The sequence below is a fragment of the Pipistrellus kuhlii genome, unplaced genomic scaffold (genome assembly GCF_014108245.1).
Source record: "Pipistrellus kuhlii isolate mPipKuh1 unplaced genomic scaffold, mPipKuh1.p scaffold_m20_p_3, whole genome shotgun sequence".
Taxonomy (NCBI): Eukaryota; Metazoa; Chordata; class Mammalia; order Chiroptera; family Vespertilionidae; genus Pipistrellus; species Pipistrellus kuhlii.
This window is the reverse complement of record NW_023425529.1, coordinates 128,131,204-128,152,931: the sequence shown is the minus strand read 5'-3', so window position 1 is coordinate 128,152,931 and position 21,728 is coordinate 128,131,204. Positions and strand designations below refer to the sequence as shown.

Here is a 21,728-nt window from a genome sequence, read left to right as displayed (position 1 = left end):
GCCTAAACCGGCAGTCAGACATCCTCTCACCATCCTGGACTGCTGGTTCCTAACTGCTCACCTGCCTGCCAGCCTGATCATCCCCTAACTGCTCCCCTGCTGGCCTGATCACCCCCAACTGCCCTCCCCTACTGGCCTGTTCACCCCCAACTACCCTCTCCTGCAGGCCTGGTCTCCCCCAAATGCCTTCTACCTGCAGGCTGGTTGCCCCCAACTGCCCTCCCTGCCAGCCTATCTCCCACAACTGCCCTCCCCTGCTGGTCATCTTGTGACAGCTATCTAGTGATGGCCATCTTGTGGTAGACATCTTGTGATGATGTGAGGACATCACACAAGGGCAAGAGGACCACCTAGGCTTTTATTAATAGAGATTGATAATACATAATTATGAAGCCAGATTATGGAACCAAGCTATACCAAGAAAGAGGCGGAAATAGGTCCAGGTGAGCACTTAAGAATTAGGGTGCGTACATGTTTCAGGAATCAGAGAGAGTAAGTCCAAACTAGATGGGCAGAGAACCAGAAGGGGAAGTAAACCAAAGGCTAGATAAAGCAGTAATTGTAATAGGACATGAGACTGTATTCCTATTTCTACTTTTATCCTGATTAGCAGCCCACTGAGCCTCAGCCTTCTCATAGGTAAAATAACAAGGTGTGAATCGCAATAAGTCTTTGGTCCCTTTGAACTCCAAGGTGGTGCTCAAAAGATCAGGCAGCAATTTTGACATAGGGATTAAAAATTTAGGCAAGGCAAATAAATAATCAAAAGCTCAGGAAAATTGGTTTTAACCTAAAAAGGTTAGAGTCTTGTTAGTGTAGCAACTTGAAGTTACCTGTAACAAGACGCCCTTGATGACTGGGAATGGTGCCTTTCCCCACCCTGCCTTTTTAGAATGTTTAAATTCTAGAGGCAGTAGGAAAAAATATAAATCAAAGAGAATCTGATCCTGAGAGTAGACCAACACTTTTTCCTGTACCCGACACTCTTTTGGGTCATGAGAAATATAATATTTCTAAAAGGTGTCATTATATAAAATAAAGAGCCTATAAATTATCATTTAAAATATTGGAAAAAATTAGGTTTATGCAATAGTTTTAACATACCTATTTTTTCAATTTTCTTATGTATTATTTTCCTAGGGTTGCTATGACAAAGTACCAAAAACTTGGTAGCTTAAAACAACAGAAATTGATTCTCTTATAGTTCTATAGGCATGTGACCTTGCCACTTGAGGACTGTGCCCTCTCATTAGCCAAAGGCTTGGACCTGTCCAAACGCTGTATCCATTCTACACGAAAGGTAAACAAGCCAGAGAGTTTTGAAGCCTCTTGTTACTTTTTCTCAGAAAACATAGAGGTAGGCAAGATGCTCCAGCAGTGGATATCAGTGTGCGTTGATATTTTTTTTTTCTTCTTAAGTGAATAAAATGTAATGAAACTGAGACAATTTCCAGAGCTAGATTATTAAAAATAAATAAATAAGTAAATAAGTAAGTAAATAAATAAATAAATAAATAAAATATCAGGCATGTTTTCATTAAAATGATAATTGATGGGGAAAAATAAAGAGAACTCTGGAACTAAAGAAATTTAAGTGATAACTTAATATAACAAGTGTGAGATCCAGTAATATGATTGTAGCTCCTCATTTCCAGTTTATTCCTAGCAGTTTTTACAAACATTACTTGTTTTTAAAAGATTTACTGTGACTCACAAAGGTATAAAATTATAGAAATCTCTCTAAATTAGATATAAGAATAGAAGAAAAAGAAAATATTCTGTTGTATTATAAAACAAAACCATTTCCAGAGCTGTCTGAAAAAGAAATCAAACTATAAAAGGCCATAGCCTTCCTATCAGATACATCCCAGTTGGACTCAGTTTTCCAGAGGGCAAATAAAAAAAGAAATTTGATCAATTTCATAATTTACAAGACCCATGATAAGAGCAAACCAATTTACTCAAGAGAAGTGAAAGTATTCCTGCTACTAAAACCTGAAAGAAATTTCTCCTAAGGGCCATTATAAAAAGGACACTGTAAAATATAATGAAATATGCCTTGATGATATCACAATATCTTTATGATAGACACCACTGAGTTCCACAGAGCTGCTTTTTTATATCCCTCACTATGTACTAATGGTCCAGCTGTACAATTATGTGTGTAGTTTCATAGAGGCATGGGTTTTTAAATAACTGCGAAAATAGATGGTCAGAAACATCTATCAAACATTCATCAAAAACATCTTTACCTTACTGTAGCTCTTTAGAGAAATTTGGTGGCTCTAAGTCTCAGACACTTACTTGGTTCGCTCAGTAAATAAGTATCAGGCATCTATAAATCGTGGTTTACTCAGTAAATAGTATCAGGCATCTATAATCAGGTAACACTGTATTAACCACAGAGGAAACACAGGAGACAAAACAATGCCCAGGAAATCAGCTATTCTGTGATGTCAATAAAAAGTAAATAAATATGACAGATGACCTGAAAAAATTAAAAGTTGACATCTTCTTGTGAAAACTGAAGGCCCATCAAGCCTGGGATTCAATGTCAGGGATACGCTCATGACATGGGTCAGGACTCACTTAAGAAAATAGGTTTGAATCTGCCCTGACCTACAGATTACTGAGCACTTGCTGAGTCTTCTACTGTTTTGGAGCAGCCACAACGACTTTATTGGAAGAGATCTAATCCCTCCATTTCAAGGTGTGTTTGTTTTCCAAAATAAGCATCCTATTGAGATTTTTATGATAAATGTGGCTTTTAAACCGAGAAGCCTTAGTTCTAGCTTACTTGGAGATATATCTCAGGAGACGGAGAGGCGGAGAGGCGGAGAGGAGGATAAAAGAGAAGGCCAGTCAGGCCTTTGTTTTCTGTATCAGTATCTCAGCCACAGAGGTCTCTCTGCTCAATGTAAGACAGATTTTTTGACAAGTAGTTTTTACAAAGTGTTTGAAAAACACTGCACTGTTCTGAACTATCCAATATTTCCAATATTTTATTTTTCTCTGCAAAAATGATAAATACATCTATTCAATAACTATGTATCGCTCATCTGTTACGTTGCAGGGCTTTTGTCTCCAGGAGCTTATCGTTTGTGTTAAGTCCCCCAAGAGCACCAAAAACAAGGCTGCAATTGGCTAACTGTTGTCTTAGAGATATGAATACCATGCACTGTATGTGCATATAGTGGACAGTTGGTCAGAAGAAAGGGGAGTGAGCAGAGGGCTCAACAAGCCCATAGATAATACTGTATGTAGCTTTTCAATTATGCCTTTAAAAAAAAAGACAGAAACTGCCAAAACCGGTTTGGTTCAGTGGATAGAGCATCGGCCTGCTGACTGTAAGGTCCCGGGTTCTATTCCGGTCAAGGGTACGTATCTTAGTTGCGGGCACATCCCCAGTGAGGGGTGTGCAAGAGGCAACTGGTCGATGTTTCTCTCCCATTGATATTTCTATCTCTATCCTTCTCAATTTCTTTCTGTGTAAAATCAATAAAATATATTTTTTTTTAAAGATAGAAACTAAAAAACAAGGCTGACAAAATAATTTTAAGCAACAGATTGAGTGAGGAAGGTATGTCAAACAGGATAGCAAAGGGAATCAGTATAATTTTTGTGACTGAAATGCAGATACAGTAGAAAATGATGTCTTGGGGTTAGGATGAGGTGAGGCCATCAGGAACCACTGTTGCTACCCAAGAGATTTGAACCAAAGAGCACAACAGATGAAACTAAACTACACAAAAACTTTAGAGGAATGTCATGAGAAAATTTATATTTTAGAAATATTACTTTAGTATTATTGTGGAGGATACAATAGAGAAGGAAGCTAAGAATAGAGTCCAGCACAATAATTAGAAGGTGATTGCAGCAATCCGGAAGAAAATTAACAGGAATCTGAATTAAGCTAGAGAAATTGTCAGGAAAAGAAGGAAATACAAAAGATGATAAAAGGGTGGCATGTTGTAGGGAGTGGCTCTAGGGTCAAGCCTCAGGCTGACCTGAGACAGGGCCACAAACAAGTCCCAGCCTGGAGGGCAGAGCTCTCCTAGCATTGTTAAGCCTGACCTTGTAGCCCTCCCTAATTCCTTCCTAAGTAGCTAATGGGCTGTGGAAGGTACAGCAAATGTTGCCAAAATAAGAACATTTGCATACATCTTAATCTACCCTTGTTTTAATCGGACTATAAAATGAAGCATCCACTTGCAGGCTGGGTCTTTTGTGTTCTCATCCAGGCCTGGGAGGTCCACAGAGCCCCATCTGTATTCTCTTGTCTGTCTTTTATTTACTCCTTCACAGCCTCTCCTCAGGTTTACCCTTGGCTGTGCTGGCATGGGGGCACAGAATATATGAGATTTTGTGACTTCTATGAACTATCTGTGCTGTTTTATTTCCTTCTGAATATACAGGGATGTATTGTATGTGTTACTTTACTCTCTAATTTTATTCCCACTTTCTGATCCATGTATAAGTTGTCAAGCTTTAACATTTTTGAAATGCTACTCTTTTCACTGAATCTCACATAGCAGTCCACTTGAAACTTAAACATTTAATCACTTAGTGTATTCTGCCTGCATAACAAAGCTCCACATTATAATCCCCCTGTTATTACAAGGTCTGTGCTGTCTTGGTTACATTTACACTTCAATTACAATAACAATGCTTTCATCTTAACAGCCTCTAGTTTCTGAAGGATTAATTCTCAAGGATTATGTTATAATGAGAACAAAGGTTATTGACTACTTTTCTCATTCCTTTCTGAAATGCTTTGCTAGCTAAATAAAAGTGAAACCAAATTTATGCCAAGATGTTTTCTCTCTGCAGGAAAACATAATGGAAGTTATAAGAAATCAAGAGTTTTTACTGCTTCCAGCTGAGGAGCTCCATAAACTTCTGGCCAGTGATGATGTAAATGTTCCTGATGAAGAAACTATCTTCCATGCACTAATGATGTGGGTGAAGTATGACATGCAGAGAAGATGCAATGACTTGAGTATGCTTCTTGCCTTTATAAGACTGCCACTGCTTCCACCACAGGTAAGTGTGATGCTGTTTTAATAGGTACAGTTTACTGAAAAATCTTAATTTCAATATAACATGAAAAATAATATTAACATTGAACTGTTAAAATCACTTTAAAGTTACATATATATATATATATATATATATATATATATATATCGTATTTGGGATAATAATAATGATTAATGAGTATGTATACATGATATACATACACAGACACATACACACACACACACACACACACACACTTGAAGGCACATTTGCCAAACTAAGTATTATGACTCTCCCTACCATTATTTATTCACATTTTTGTTTTTAGTTTTAATCAAATGCTTTTTTAAAAGTAGATTTGATGGTGGAAGACTGATGGGCCATGGCTCTAAGTCCCACAGATGATGTAATAATAGGTGTCTGTTGAAATGTGGGAAGCTAGATGTTAAACTGGGGCTCAAAAATTCTACTAAATAGTAGGACACACCCCAGAGGAGGACAAGAATATAACCAGGGCTTCATCTTTTCATGAAATGCCTTTCCTTTATACCACCCCCACCCCCAATATTTTGTCATAAAAATGGGACATGCTCCTACCTGTCCATCTCATCTAAACTATTACATCAGAACAACATGAACATCTTACTGGCTTATTTGTTCTAAGACTATACATTACACATGCGTTTTTTATTCTTATTGGTTCAGCTGCTGTATCTTGCTTGGTAAAATATATTTATTTATTTTATAAAATAAAATATTTCTTTGTGTGTAACTAATAAAAGGCTTTTAAGGTAAATCTTATATAATTTCCAAAAAACACAAGCATAGCATATAGTCAATTCTTCATTCTTCATCTCTCAAATGGGGTCATTACAAACATAACTTTATATATACTTTCAGACAACAATGTACCGGAAGAAAGAGTAAAACACATTTTCTTTTCATAAAATGCCCTTGGTTATAGGTGGAACTATTGCTTCCATAATTAATACTTATGAATTGCATGTCATATAGGTATTTTCCATACAATATTTCTAATCTTAAGAACACAGTTGTAATATTAATATTAATTATGTTGTACAGAGGGGGAAACAGTTTTAAAGAGGTCTTTCAAGGGTCATAGACTTATTAGAAAATGCAGTTTTTCTGCAAACCTGGCTAGCCAGATAGGAGCATACACAGAGGCATGTCTTCTGTGAGTTCATGTTGGTTACCTGTTTGCTCTCTAAATTGGAAGCTCATAAAAATGTCCTGAAAACAGCAGTTCTGAAGGTCCCCATTAAATGCTGGAAAAGAAAGAAGAGCAGGGGTATAGGAACTAACATGCACATTTCTTTTATTAGTTACAAAAATATAAAGTGTATGTTTTATCTCATTTAATTTCTATAATATCTTTCTGTATTGAATATTATTATTACCACTTGACAAATAAACTAAATGAGAATCAGGATGATAGGATGATAGCTTTCTTTCTACCAAGTAGTAGAGCTCAGATTTTTCTCTATATAGGGAGGGAGAAGAGTGGGTTTACAGTTGTGAGTATGCAAAACACAGAGTTTATGTTTATTATTCTTATTTATTGGTTATTGCATTATTTTCCATTTGAACAACTGTGGACTTACTTTTGCCACACCCTGTCTATGAAACCAATGTGTGATTTTTCCACTGCTGGAGAATGAGTTCAGTATTTATTTGGCTTCATATTTACAGCAATGTCCAACCAGTATTAAAAGAGAATTTAGTAGAATCTAGGATTTTTCAGCATTGTACACAAACTTTCAAAGTTGCAAAACATGTTAAGGCCCTTAAGAAAAGTCATTATGATAATCAGGGAAGATTTTTGCCTTGATCCTGGAATCATTAAATAAGGTTTTGTCTTTAAATCTTACAATACTTAATATATATATTTTGCAATATTTAAGTGATTTGTTGATATATTGATACACTCTAGTTGTGTAATTATGTTATACATGTAATTGTTATATATTATAATATGAATTTTAATAATTATATAATGTTAAATTGTTATAACAAAACACAGTATTGTATTTTAAAGTGCCCACATTATTTAAAGGAGTTAGAGTCTGCATTTTTCTAGTGAAGTAAGGGTTTATTTTGCAAAAGATGTATTAAAGGAGACAAGAAAATAATTGGGCTTTTGTTTCTGTAATATCACTTTTATAAAGCTAAAAATAAGTTTCAGGAGAGCAAGGAAACAATATTTGGAAGACCAGTTGTGAGTAGCTTATGATATTGTTCAACAAAACATATAAAAGAACTGACAGAAGCAAGAGTAAAAAAGACAAAAATTTAGAAATATTTAAGATGAGGGAGAGACAGAGGAAAAAAGAGAAAGAATACATGCTTTCAGGGTAAAATTAAATTAAATAACCTATAAATAAATTTACAGCTATGAGTTTCTATTCAGCAAATGCATGGAAAATTTCTCCAGTTAAAATAAAGACAGAAAATTCAAAAACAAAGGAAACATATTAAAAGATTGATTAGAGACAAAGAATAAATTTAGATTCAGTAATATTCTTATCTCATGAAGCAACTGACCAGCTTGATTCAGGCAGATCTCAGTTCAGCCATTTCTCAGAATTTCCATTTCATGTTTATTATTATTAGGATCATTATGTGTGTTTATGAAGTTTACAAGAGAAAATCTACTCTGATATTTTGTATTATTTACAAATGAACATATTATTATTATATATAAATTATGGTAATTTGGTACTGAACAATGTAATAAATATGTAAATTTTGGTACAGAATGACAACAGTGATAAACACAATGAGTTGTCTACATTTATGAGAGGTTTTTTTTTGTATGTGTGTGTGTATTTTTTTCTCTCTTAATTCCTTCACCATTTCAACCAGTTCTGCAACCCCCCTCCTCTATGACAATTGTCAGTCTGTTCTGTGACTCTATTTTGTTAGTTTCTTTTATTTATTAAACCCCACATATGTAAAATCATATGGTATTTGTCTTTATCTGACTGGCTTATTTCAGTTAGCATAATGTTCTCTGGGTCCATTGATACTGTCACAAAGGGTAAAATTTTCTTCCTTTTTATAGCCAAGTAGTATTCTATTATGTAAATGTACCATAGCTGTTTTATCCAATAATCCACTGATGGGTACATCTTAACTCTTACAAATGAATAAGGGAAAACCAATTTCTCGAACATTAACACAATCCATCTTCATTCTTTGTTATTTTTATTCTGTTTTGTTCATTCTGACTTTTCCCTGGTTTGCTTGCTGCCTTAATTAATGAATGATATCAGCCTTTCATCAAATAGATAAACTTCACAAAATGACTACGAGTTTATAAAAATTGTGGAGTGATTTTACTCTTCTCTAAAGAAACTTAAACAGTGGCTTTAAAATGTAAATTTATAGGTAATACATGCTTCTGAAGTCTTACAAAAATTTTCTTAAATATTATTTGTATTCATAGTTATTTAATTTTCTTATGATGTTCACAGTTCAGGTTACAACATTAAAAAAAAACACGAGCTGTTTATTTCAACAAGTTTTAAGTCAACAAGATTTTAATGAAAAAAAAAAAGATATGCACATGTTTAAATGTATACATATATATTATTCTCTGTGGTGAAGCAAAGAGAGTAAATTGAAATCTGATCTGAAAATCTTATTTTTGCTGCAGTATACGGTGTCATATTCACATCATCAATTTTATTTCAGATTGGATTATTCCAATTAACTTACAAAGATGTAGGGGATTTTTTAGGCATCTTAAAACAAAATTTCTTGTATTCCTTTGTGGCAACTGCTCTAATTATCTGTTCTCTTTTCCAGAAAAATATACAGTTATTGTTTCTAGTCATTAAATCTGTTTATTCATCATTCTCTCTACAACCTGTTATAGTTACTCCTTTGAAGTGATAAAGGTCAGCCAAATCCTCCATGCTGTCATTTTCTCCTTCTCACTTATTTTCATCTTACTTGGCGTCTCAGCAGCATTTGACACAATTGATCTGGCCACTCATACTCAATTGTCATAGCTGATTATTTCTACTCTGTAATGTTGCAATGTCTAGACACAGTTTTCTCTGCACAGACATTCACATTTATTTCTGTGCTTTTAAATACTTTATGGGAGTCAGTTACCAATTCTGAATTTTTATCTCTAGCCCCAAACTTTCCTTTCTTTTTTCTTTTTTTAAAATATACATTTTATTGATTTTTTACAGAGAGAAAGAGAGAGGGATAGAGAGTTAGAAACATTGATGAGAGAGAATTATTGATCAGCTGCCTCTTGCACACCCCATACTGGGGATGTGCTCGCAACCAAGGTACATGCCCTTGACCGGAATCGAACCCGGGACCTTTCAGTCTGCAGGTAGACGCTCTATCCACTGAGCCAAACCAGTTTCGGCCCAAACTTTTCTTCAAAGATAGATTCAAATACCCAATTAGCTCCATGACATCTCCAATCTAATATTAAATAGCACAGTCCCTACTCAGTAAGTATTTGCTAACCAACAAATGAAAACTTTATGCTAGGTTTTAGGAATTTAACTACATTTATTTTAACTATCTGTGGACGTCTTATCTTCTTAGACTATGAGAGACAACCCTACAACAGTGTAGACTAGGAAGCTAAAAGTGGGCACTAGAACACTGTTACAGAGGAATCAGAACATGATTACTAAAAGTCTTTTACTGAATGGATAATGACAGTGGTCAGCAAACTCAATAGTCAACAGAGCCGAATATCAACAGTACAATGATTAAAATTTCTTTTGAGAACCAAATTTTTTAAACTTAAACTATAGCCGAAACCGGTTTGGCTCAGTGGTAGAGCATCAGTATGCGGACTGAAAGGTCCCAGGTTCGATTCCGGTCAAGGGCATGTACGTATATTGATTGCGGGCATAGACTGTACCCTGTAGGGGGTGTGCAAGAGGCAACTGGTTGATGTTTCTCTCTCATCGACGTTTCTGGCTCTCTATCTCTTTCCCTTCCTCTCTGTAAAAAATCAATAAAATATATTTGGGGGAAAAAATAAACTTAAATTATATAGGTAGTTGTTATTAACTTAATTAGGGTACTCCTAAGCGGGCCTTTGCTAAAAACTCAAGGGGCCAAAGAGCTGCATGTGGCTCGCAAGCTGCAGTTTGCAGACCACTGGATAATGGGAAGGCAAACTTGAATAGGATATAATTTCTCATCTCTTTGTTCCTTTAGATATATTAATAAAACATAAATTTAGCAAAATCACTTTCAAACCTGTCAGTGGTGCATTTAAAAACAACTTGGCTACAAGGAAAAAATTTTACTTGCATTGCTAGCATAATGAATCAAAAAACAAAATACAATTTATGAAGAAAATAAAACTTAATTTAAATATTAAAACAGATCATAAGCACTTTTGTAAATATTAAATAATATATATAGTATTTACCACGAGGCCACACAGTTCAAAAACAATTATTTTTCTCAATTAAACATTAAAGCTAATTTTACATTTTATTCATGCTTACTTTATATAAGAATGATAAAATTAAAATAGGGTGCAATATTTGTAAGAGGACTAAGAAAAATTGTGGAACTTTTGGAATAAAGGCAAAAGCTGTTTGTATCATTAAACCTTTTCCAGTGATTTGTATTTAGAATTTAGTGAATTTTTAACTAACTCTTGAAGTTACTTTAATATTTTAGTAAGTGGAGTATATAGAGATAAAATCTAAGCCTTAAAATAGGACCCTTAGACTTAAGAATATTTTTAAGCTTTGGGAAAAATCTCAAAACTTAGTAGAGGAAATGTAATTGGTCTAATTACATAATTTTTTTATTTTTATAAGTAATTTTTGGAGTATATAGATAAAATACATTTGTTCCTGCATCAAGTGCTCACATTGCTGTTTTTACAAAATATTTTTGCTTATTCTTTTCGGATCAATTAGGTGGCCTGCAGAGTGATACAAACAGTGAGTTAAAATTCAGGGAAGGTGAGGATGAAAATCATTAAATATCTGGGAAACCACTATAAGAACTTTGGAATGTCCTCTGTGTGTAATAGAAGCCATTGCGGGGTTTTGAACATAGGAGGGTCTGATCTAAGGTACACAAATGCACTCTATAGTTGCTATGTTGAAAATTTCTTGAGGAAAACAAAAGTAGGAAATAAAAACCAGTTACTAAGAGACATGAATATAGAGATGAGAGATTTTTTTAAGGAGTTAGATGAGGATAATGAGGTAGTAGCAATGGAGATGGTGAAAAATGTCTGTGTTCTGGGTATATTTTAAAGTAGGCTGGCTGGATGAGAAAATGAGAGAAAGAGATGAATCATAGAAGTGCCACATTGTTTTGGTTTGAACCCCATTGAGAAAGGATGTTACAAAACACTGACTCTAAGATTTCTGTGAGGCGTCTAAGTGGAGATGTTGAGTAGGCATTAAATGCATCATTCAAGAGTTGTGCAGGAATGGCCAGGATATAGTTATAAATTAGGAAGTTGTTTACATTAGATATAATTTCAAGATGTGATATGAGATGGTATCATCAAAAAAGTGAGTATGGGGAAAAATGAGAATGATGTTCTGGGCAATTTAAACATTTCAAAGAAGAAAGATTCTAGTGACCAAAATGGAGAAACTACTCAAAGAGAATAAAACACTCAAGGAGCTTGCTTGATGTCCTGGGATTGCAGGGAATAAATCATCACAGAGGAGTGTGTGACCAGCTATACCAAATGCTGCCGAGAGGTCAAATAGAATGATGCCCAATAATTTATATTTTTTTAATTCCACAACATAAAGGTCATAGGTGACTTTGACAAGATAAATCAAGCAAACATGAGAAAAATGAAGTTTAAGAGTAATTATATATATATATATATATATATATACATACATATATATATATATATATAATATATAGAACCTTTAAAACTGCAAAACTGAACAGAAAATTTAGTCTGTAGGGTTTATCAACTTTGGTCCACTTAGGAGAAAGATAAACACATTGAAATTTCAAGTTGGGGTATTAAAAAAAAAGAATAATTCTAACAAAGAGTTGGAAGTAAAAGTTAAAGAAACTAAAGAATACAGAAATATGGTAGGTCTTCACACTGTCATTTTGTTCAATGTCATTTTGTTGCTAACTTTGATGAGATGCTGTAAAAACTTATTTCTTATTTATATCCATTAGCCTGTGGCAAATTTAGTTTCATTATATGTAGTTTCACTTAAAGTCACAGAACCTATTGACAATATTAACTGACAATATGTACTGTAGCAAACATAAGGAGCAGCTACTACCTATTAAGCTAGAATACTCAAGGAAGCACCCATCATCACTACCAAACCCCAGAAGTAAGATTTAGATTTTCTTGAAGAGGGCACAATGATGGTTCGCTGGATGTCAGAGAATTGGTGAAAAAAGACAGAACTGGCTAGAAATCTGTCCTCTAGAACTCACTATAAATTTCTATCTAGGTGTCTCAATAGAGATGCCCTCCTTCAAAATCACCTGAGGGACCTTCTGGTTGGGGGCAGACTCCAGGAGCTCCTGGCCAGTATGCACTGCAGAAGGCAGGCACTGATGAAACTGCATTCACTGCAGGAATCCAGAGAGTGGACACAGTTAACAGGAAAGCAAACTTTTTCCTCCTACAGAGTCTATCCAGAGCCCTCTGCAAAGTTTACCATAGTGCCAGCTGGTAAAGAAAAATTATATATTTAAAGGGCTCGGGTCCATTTTCACAAACAGTCGAAATGGATGATTTTGGAGCTGAGAGTCAATAAATCGATAAAGGCAAAACTGAGGGAGCAGAGTCAAGCATGTTTGTATATCCACAGGTATAATCTAGAAAATTTCATGATATAAGAGAAAAAAATGACTGGAATATTTTCTTTGGAAGTACTAGAGTATGTAAGATTTTATGCACAATGGATAGATGGCTATAGAAAAGAGATTTGAACATTTTCTATGTCAACAGGTAAAAAGTAAAAATACATGTGAGCAGAAGTTGGTAGGTTATCAGATGCAATGGTGTGTATGTTTATTTGGATTCTTATAAATTAATTTAGTGATTATTACATTCATTTAGTGTTTGATCTGGAAAGGTTACTTAATTTCATTGGACCTCAGTTTCCACATCACAGCTATGAGAAGATGGAAATATTCCTTCTGACACTAGCATTGTATGAGTGAAAATAGTTTTTAATTTTCTAAATATTGATGCCTATTCAAAATTATGTGACATATGTGATTTTATAGAGAATTAAGAAATGTACACCTCCCTATGTTTAAACAAACAAACAAAAAAATTCATATTGTCTCAAACTTCTCATGATCCTTTCATTTATTCAAAATATACTAAAGAGAAACAAGAAAATTAAAAAATAAATAACTCTCTTTTTGCTCAATTATAAATTGATTTTAGTGTGAAATATAGATCCCTTCCATTATAGTCATTTTTTTTCTTCACAATTATCATTTACAATTTTTAAATGGCCAAAAATGTTACAACTTAAAAAATAAACTTTAAAATGATTTTCTTAACTTCTATAACTTAAACATCCCTAAGAGGCAAGGAAACAAACTGTGAACTATGTGAAGGAACCCCAGGTGAACTGAGTTTTCTCACACAGGTACTGAAACTACTACTCTGAGATTTTAATTACCAAGATTATCAGTCAAATCAAACAGTTTATTTATTATATTAATGAATCAGAAAATGGAAAACAAATACCCCCTAGAGAAGAGCTATTTAACACCAATGGCTATTCAGAGAATCAGGCACATATACTTTTCCACTCCAATAAAATGGAAAAAAAGCTATAGGTCACCCCAAATCATAAAGTTGTTAATTTAATAATATTTAAAAGTAGCAAATGGTATGCTGCTAATGTAAAAAAAAAAGATAAATATTGTTTATTATCCCATATAATGAAGAGCTAACATGCAAATGGTTGTCATGCCCTCATGCCCTCACACCTTTGTGCTAGAACTGCTCACTCAACACTGAGGAGAGAGGAATGGGGACCAGCCAGGCACAAAAGAGCTTGTGAGAGAAGAATGGGGACCAGTCAGACTGTGGCCTGGGAGAGGGACCCGCTGCCCCCCCTGCAGACCCAGACACCTACAGGCTGCATCTGCGCCTGAAGCCTGGGAGAAGGACAAGTCACTCACCCTGTGGTCCCGATTTCCTGCGGCTGCGGCCCAGGTAAAGCTGTCTGCCCACAGTCCCCTGTGGCTGTGGCTGGCCCAGGCAAAGCTGGTTCAGGTCCTGGGTGCCTGTGGCCAGCCAGCTGGAGGGAAGCCCAGGTCCTGGGTGCCTGCGACCAGCCGGAGGAGGGAATCCTGGGTCCCGGCTGTGGGGTGAGTTGGAGGTGGTTAAGGGTGATTGGGCCAGCAGGGGAGCAGTTAGGGGCAATCAGGCAGGCAGGTAGATGAGCGGTTAAGAGCCAGCAGTCCTGGATTGCGAGAAGCAGTTGGACATCCCCTAGGGTTCCTGGAATGGAGAGGGTGCAGGCTGGGCTGAGGGACCACCCCTCTGTGCACAAATTTCATGTACTGGGCCAAACATTCAAAATTTATTGGAGCATTTTTTTCAAAATATGAAGGAAAATTTTCCTAGAATAATCTTATTGGTGCTGAGTACTGTTTCATATTCTAACTATGAAGAAAATGGCACACATACCAATTTACTATTTCCCACATATACATCAAATTTTTCCATTCAATACTCCTGATGAATTGAGAGAAATTTACTTTCTATATAATCAGTTTTAAGTTAATGAAAACAACTTCAGATTTTACTATTATAAAAAACTTTTGTTATTCTGTCATTGAGTTCATCAAGTATAATTTATTAAGTGGATACATACATTACTTTTCTCATGATATATGAAATATCAGTGTTAATATTTTTACCTTTGTTAATTTGAAATCATTTTCTACCCACTGTTAGCTTCAGTATCAGGCCAATTGATATCAGTGTAGAACTTGTTTTCACAATGGCCATAATGTTTTGCAGGTAGAAATTGAGATTTTGAGAATTAAAGCAAACTATTTTAGGTAATATTTTTAAGTGAAAATTTCACTGATACATGTAAAATTAAATTTAGGAAGCCTAACTCAAACAATTTTCCCCCCACTGCTGATAATAAGCTTTCATGCAAAAAAATTGTATCTTTTGACTCATGTCTTGGCATTTATCCCATGTTGAAGTATAAGCTGTCATTATGACACCCACAGCAGAAGTGAAAACACAGATGCTGAGAAGCTCAGTATTTCAGATTGTATCTCAAATAGGAATCTAGATAATTTAAACACTAAAGCCTATTTTTTTATTAAAATTAGTTTTTTTCTGAACAAATGAGCAATAGTTACCTATAAAATTTTCCTTGAGATTCATAATCACATTCATGTAATGTATTAACTTAATGTTCATTATAACCATCATCTTAATAAATATATTGCTATATCTCTATTTCTCTTCATAATTACTATATTTAAATGTATTTTATTGCATTTTAATGAAAATTGATATTTACCCCTTTATATCACCATGTTAAAATTGTACTTTTATAGTATATATCTATGTATGTCTGTTAACATTTTCAATAATCATGATGCCTACTTTATGATTTATTATCAGTAAAATATGGTGATATATTGCTCATTTCTTTATGCATCTTTTCTCATCAAATGTTTCACTACATATCTATTTTTGTATTATGAATGCTTAGTTTACAAATAAGGAAAGGGAAACTTAATTAACCCAAAGTTAGGTATTATAGATAGGGGTTAAAAAATATTATTGCAAAATATTAATTTTTTAAAAAGGTATTTGCATTTAGATAATCAAAACCCTATCAGTTTTGATAATCTTTTTTCTTTGACTCTAAATGAATTATAGAACTATAATATAAAAATGACACTGTGATGTGATGCTTTAAAATATCTCAAAAACACTTCTAAGAATCTATTTCTATTCACTAAAGAAAATATATTTTTGTTTAGCATGGAATAATAATTTGATAAATTGGTTTTTAAAAAATCAAATTTAATTATTAATTTTAAAGCAAAATATTTTTTCTCCTAAAGAACATTTTTAAAAATACCATGTTGAAAATAGCTTTAAAAATAAAAATTATATAAATTATATTCTATCATCAAACTCTTTTATCATGTGGTTTCAAGGACATGGCAACATATATGTTTTCTTATAGTCATGGTGTGACAAGAGATTGCAATAACTAACTTTTTTTAAAAAATCAGGATTTTGAGTATATGAGAGTTTATCAATGACAGAAGGTAAAAAATGGTAGAGGATAAATGAAAAGGTAATATTTGTATTATTTATTTAAAAATACTTGTGGCATTCATGTCTAGTAAATCTGTTTTAAGTGTAGGGATAGGAAAATACCTTTTGCTCCTACCTTTATAATTTTTTTCTGGCTGGACTAATAATCAAATGAACATGAGGCATATTAGCAGGAGAAAAATAACCAAGTTTAATATGTCTGTACACATGGGGGTTCCATAAGAATGTGAGGCCCAGGACCTGATAGGGCGGTAAAGTCGGATAGGCCACCTTGAGCTAAGGAGAAGGGAGGTTGTGGTTTGGGACTTTAAAGATCAGGACGGCAATTCACATGGAAATAGAAAAGCTAATGTTTAGTGAGTAAATGTTTGCTGGGCCATCCTTAACAAAGAGACACAGATAGGAGTTTGCTCACAGAAGCTGTGCTAGATTCCTTTCTCTTTCTATCACACTCTATTTCATGTTCCACTCTAGGACCTGGGATATCTCCCTTCGTGGAGCAGGTCCTCCATCTAAATTCCTTTTAGGCAGTTAGGAGGAACATCGAAGGTTTACCCTGAGTCTTTTGTTTCTCAACAATGACCAATTTAAAATAATCACTACCCTAAAGAGACATCTTTTGGGATGGCAAACTTTCCTCCTCCTAAAAAAAATTAATGTTAGTGAATAGAAATAATTAAATTTTATTTCACATAAAATAGTTTGATAAACTATCTTAAGGAGACTTTAAATTATTTTTAAATTTTATTTGAATGTGTGGGGGGTGACATTTGTCAATAAAATTATAGAGCTTCAAGTGTACAATTCACAACCCAAAGTCAAGTCTCTTTCCATCACTATTTTTCCCCTTTTCTACCTCCCCCAACACCCATTTTCCTTTTGTAATCACCATACTGTTGTCTGTGTCTATGAGTTCAGGTTTTATTGCTTAATCCCTTTACCTTTTTTACTCACCCCTCCCCCAAACTCCACCCCTTTGATAGCTGTTGATTTTTTTTTTCCACCTATGTTTTAATACGATGATGTTCCTAAAGTTATACATTCCTATTGAGGTATTTCTGCAAAATTTAAATCTTTGACAATTCCATGATTTACTTGTTTATTTTTTTTAATAACTCAGGCAGTCTAGAGTTATATTATTCAATACATATGTACATTAAATGCACATTAAGCATATGTATAAGAGCTTTATGAGCTTTAAAGCCCAAATTTATCCATATTTTCCAATGGATAAAGTGACAAATATTGATGTTAACATTGTTAATTACTACAATAGGTGTGGTTTGTGTTATTAAGACTTCTTATTATATCTCTATTTCATCTCTGAAATATTTTCAATGATTTGCTCTAGATTAACATTCCCTAACCCTTTGTCCCTGGACAGATATTATTTATATATATTCATCACAAAACTGTTTCATGTAAAAATAAGTTTATATACTCATTTTCATAATGCAGATTGTTAAGATAAAGTCTCTCAACTTATTATTTGGAGAAATTAGAGTTTCTTCTTCAATGGAGACTAGGGTTGGGATCCTTATGATATCTCAAAAAAAATTTTTCTGAGAGTCACACGGGAGGATGAGTGATTTTTATTGGTGTGGAATTGCAGCCCTGGGTTTCCAAAGTCCCATTCCAGCCATAGAAGTGTAGCTGGTATTTCAATAAAGCAAAAAGCAAAGCCAGGGTCCAGAGTGTCAGGACCATGTTGCAGCCCGGTCCAGTTCCGCATCTGGTAGTTGCAGTCCATTAATCCAGTTTGTGCGGACTTCTCATGGCTGTGGGCCATTGGGAGAATGCCAGGAAGCAGGAGTTACAGAGCCCCACATGTCAGGAGGTAAGCACAACACACCAAAAGCAACTAAAGCACAAAAGCAAGTTCCTTTAGGTAAGAGATTAAATATCCCAAATATTTCACCCTTGCAGTGGCCACACCCATCCTGGCCAATGACCTGTTCCCAAGTGTGACTGACAGAAAAGTGCCTTCCCTATGTCACTCCAACTTTATTAGGCTCGCGTTTCTCTTCCCTTTGCTGGATCTCCGGGGAGTGTGAAGTTGTAGCTGCCTGACAAACCTGCCCAAATGACATGCCTGAAATGTTTGGCCTTTCCTTTGGAATTTACCTGTTATTAATAACGAGGTTAAAATTACAACAGTATCAAAATCTCCTAATAGAGAGTCACTTAATTTGAATGTGTGAAATCCCTGGATTTTCTGAAGAGGCCCAATTTTAAGCAATGGCTATTAAAATCTCATGGAAAGAATTATCCACAGAACACACTAGGGAAACACTGTTCTTGGTGGTCCCATTTTTTTATTTTTTTTTAAGTTTTGGAATTCTCGATGGCAAAGGTTTTAAAAATGGATGTTCATTTAGAGTAAGTTATCCTAAATTAAAGGTGTTCTAGATGTGTTTATATTTACAAAATTGGTTTTCTTCCATGTCTAAGAAATATCTACAAAGTAGCCTGCAAAATTGGCTTTCCCGAACTGGAAAAGCAGCATATTCAGTGAATTCAATAAGCTGACCTAGGAAGACCTGGAAATAGAGTCATAAATAATAATAAGTGTGTTATTCTCAATTCAGTCAGCTGTGCAGCTTTTCCAAACCATTAAACAAGTTTCCAATTTGCTACAATTCAGCATAAGTGCTGTTATCTTTCAAAAGGTGGCTAAAAATTACAAATGGCAAATATATGGTAAGAATTTAGGATGTTATGAATATTTAATCAAAATGAATACCTGAAATCTCATTTCAGTCAGTAGTCACTCATAATATTCGTCTATTATAAAAATAAAGTAAATTTTCCCTACTAGATTTCATGCTAATGTTCATTATAGCTAAGAGATATATATAAAATTCTTTTGATCTTTGCATTTCAGGCATAACCTGAGTGCAAAGATCTATTTAAATGATACAATGATACATATCCATTTCACCTGATTGTTTTTTTTTTTTTTTTTTTTTTTTTTAGGAAAGTAGAATATCATTTTGTCATGATACCACCTGGATCCATTCTTCACTTTTTTCATAGTTTATTTTTTAGTTTATCTTAAGGAGACATTTGGAAGCAGATATAGCAGTTAGGAGGTATTTAAAAGTCAAGGTGATGATGATCCTAGCCTATCCAGGTTTGCAGTAGTAAATATATTCTTTATATATTTTGAAGGCCAGATTACAAGTATTGTCCAGTAGATCTGATGTGTTGAATGAGAGAAAAAAAATGATGACTCAATAAGGATGTTACATTATATGACTATTTATAAAGAGGAAGGTTCCATGAATGGATGAATGGATAAATGAATGGAGATCAAAATAGATAAAGATAGAGATAAGCAATAGAGAGGGCGAGAAATGTTTAAAGAATAGACTCTCACTAAGCAAGGTATATTTTATTTTTAATTTTACTTTATTTCTTTTTATTAAAATCTTTTGAGTGACAATAGCTAATAAAATTACATTTCAAGTGTACATTTTTATGGCACACGATCTGCATATTGCACTGTGTGCCCACCACCTAAAGTCAAATCATCTTTTGTCACTATAGATTTGACCTTCTTTACACTTTATATTCCACCCTCATTTCCTCTGGTTATCACTATACCCATGTCTGTGTCTATGAGTTTTTGTTTGTTTTTCTTGTTTGTTCATTTGTTGCTTTCAGTTTAATATCCCACACATTAGTGAAAGCATATGGTGTTTAACTTTTTCTGTCTGACTTATTTTGCTTAATACGATGTTCTCAATATTTATCAATGTTGTCACAAATGGTAACATTTCATCTTTTCTTATGGTTGAGTAATATCACATTGTATATATGTACCACTTTTTGTTATCCAAATAATCTAGCAAAATGTTTTGATGTCTTATTCACTATGAATAGTGGTGCAATGAACATAGGAGTGCATTTATCTTTGCAAATGAATGTTTCTAGATTTTTTTTTTTTTGATAGATACCCAGAAGAAGGTTACTAGGTCATATGGTAACTCCATTCTAAAAATTTTTTTAGGCCTTCCATACTGTTTTCCCTAGTGGCTGTCCCAGTTTACATCCCCACTAGCACTGAATGAGGGTTCTTTTTTCTTGATAACCTCTCTAACACTTAGTGCTTGTCTTGTTGATAATAACCATTCTAACAGGTGTGAGGTGATATTTCATTGTAGTTTTGATTTTCATTTACCTAATAGCTAGTGAAGTTGAATATCTTTTCCATTATCTGTTAGCTGTCTGTATTTTGGGGGGCGGGTAAGGGGGAGAAGTGTCTGTTTAGGTCTTCTGCCTAATTTTTAATTTGTTTTTTTTGGAGCTGTATGTGTTTATTGAGTTGTTTGAGTTCTCACATATTTTGGATATCAACCCCTTGCACTAGCTGGTGTTTGCAAATATCACATTTAGTTGGTTACTGTTGTTTTGTTGGCAATTTCTTTTGCTGTGCAGAAACTTTTTAGTTTGATATAGTCTCATTCATTTATTTTTTCCTTTCCTTCCCTTGCCTTTGGTGTTTTGGTAAATGCCATTACTTTGCATTTTACTAAATGTCCTTTTATCCCTCTCGACTTAGGATCTTCTTGAAATATCCTTTACTTTTCTCCATGCTTGGTATACAGGCATTTATCTGTATTGATTCAGGATAAAAAAGATTACCTGTTGTATTCATTTACTACATAACACTTGGCTAAGGATGCCTTTTTGTTTCCTAGAGCAATTTGCTCATATTTCTATTAGTAGTTATCATTACGAATAGAACATTTTTGTTATGTCATTATAGATGCATCTCTTTTTATTAATAAACTATCACTCCTTTGTCTTAAAAATGAATTATATTGACGTTTATGTTCCTAAGACAGTGCCTCTAAAGCAGTATGAACATAATAAATATTATTACATCAATTAATTAAATGCATTCTCCTGAATGTTAAAAATATTCATCTTAACACATACTTCTACAAAGAGAGAAGTCATTTAATTTTTGTAAATTATATCATCTTATTTTTAAGCTTCTATTCTTAGTGATGGCAGAATAAATTATACTTAATAGTCAGAAAACATAGAAAATTAAGAAAAATGATATGGTTCACAACTACGACTTTCCAAGTAAGGCTGCCCTTCCCTCTCAAGTGATCTCTAACCAATCTTCCTTCTCCCTGGATGGTATCTGTTGAAAGAGGATACTTATGTGTATTTACAGTGGTGGAGATGCTTATGTTGCACACGCTGTCCTCTGAGTCCTGATGGACTCTTAAATTTCAAACACATAACACAGTGCTATTAATTATAGTCACTCTGCTGTACATTGCTACCCCAGGACTTATTTATTTTATAACTGAAAGTGTGTGCCTTTAACCATGTTCACCAGTTTTGCCATCCACCCTTACCACTTGTCTCTGGCAAC

At 34.2% G+C, this 21,728-nt stretch overlaps 1 protein-coding gene across 1 annotated transcript in view; it reads left to right on the top strand.

Annotated features, from left to right (window-relative positions):
• The window catches only part of KLHL1 (kelch like family member 1), a 318,170-nt gene that overhangs the window by 192,628 nt on the left and 103,814 nt on the right, over window positions 1-21,728 (top strand). The window contains exon 5 of the mRNA XM_036458020.2: window positions 4,831-5,043. Coding sequence (XP_036313913.1) covers window positions 4,831-5,043 — 213 coding nt within the window. The remainder of the gene's footprint in view (window positions 1-4,830; window positions 5,044-21,728) is intronic.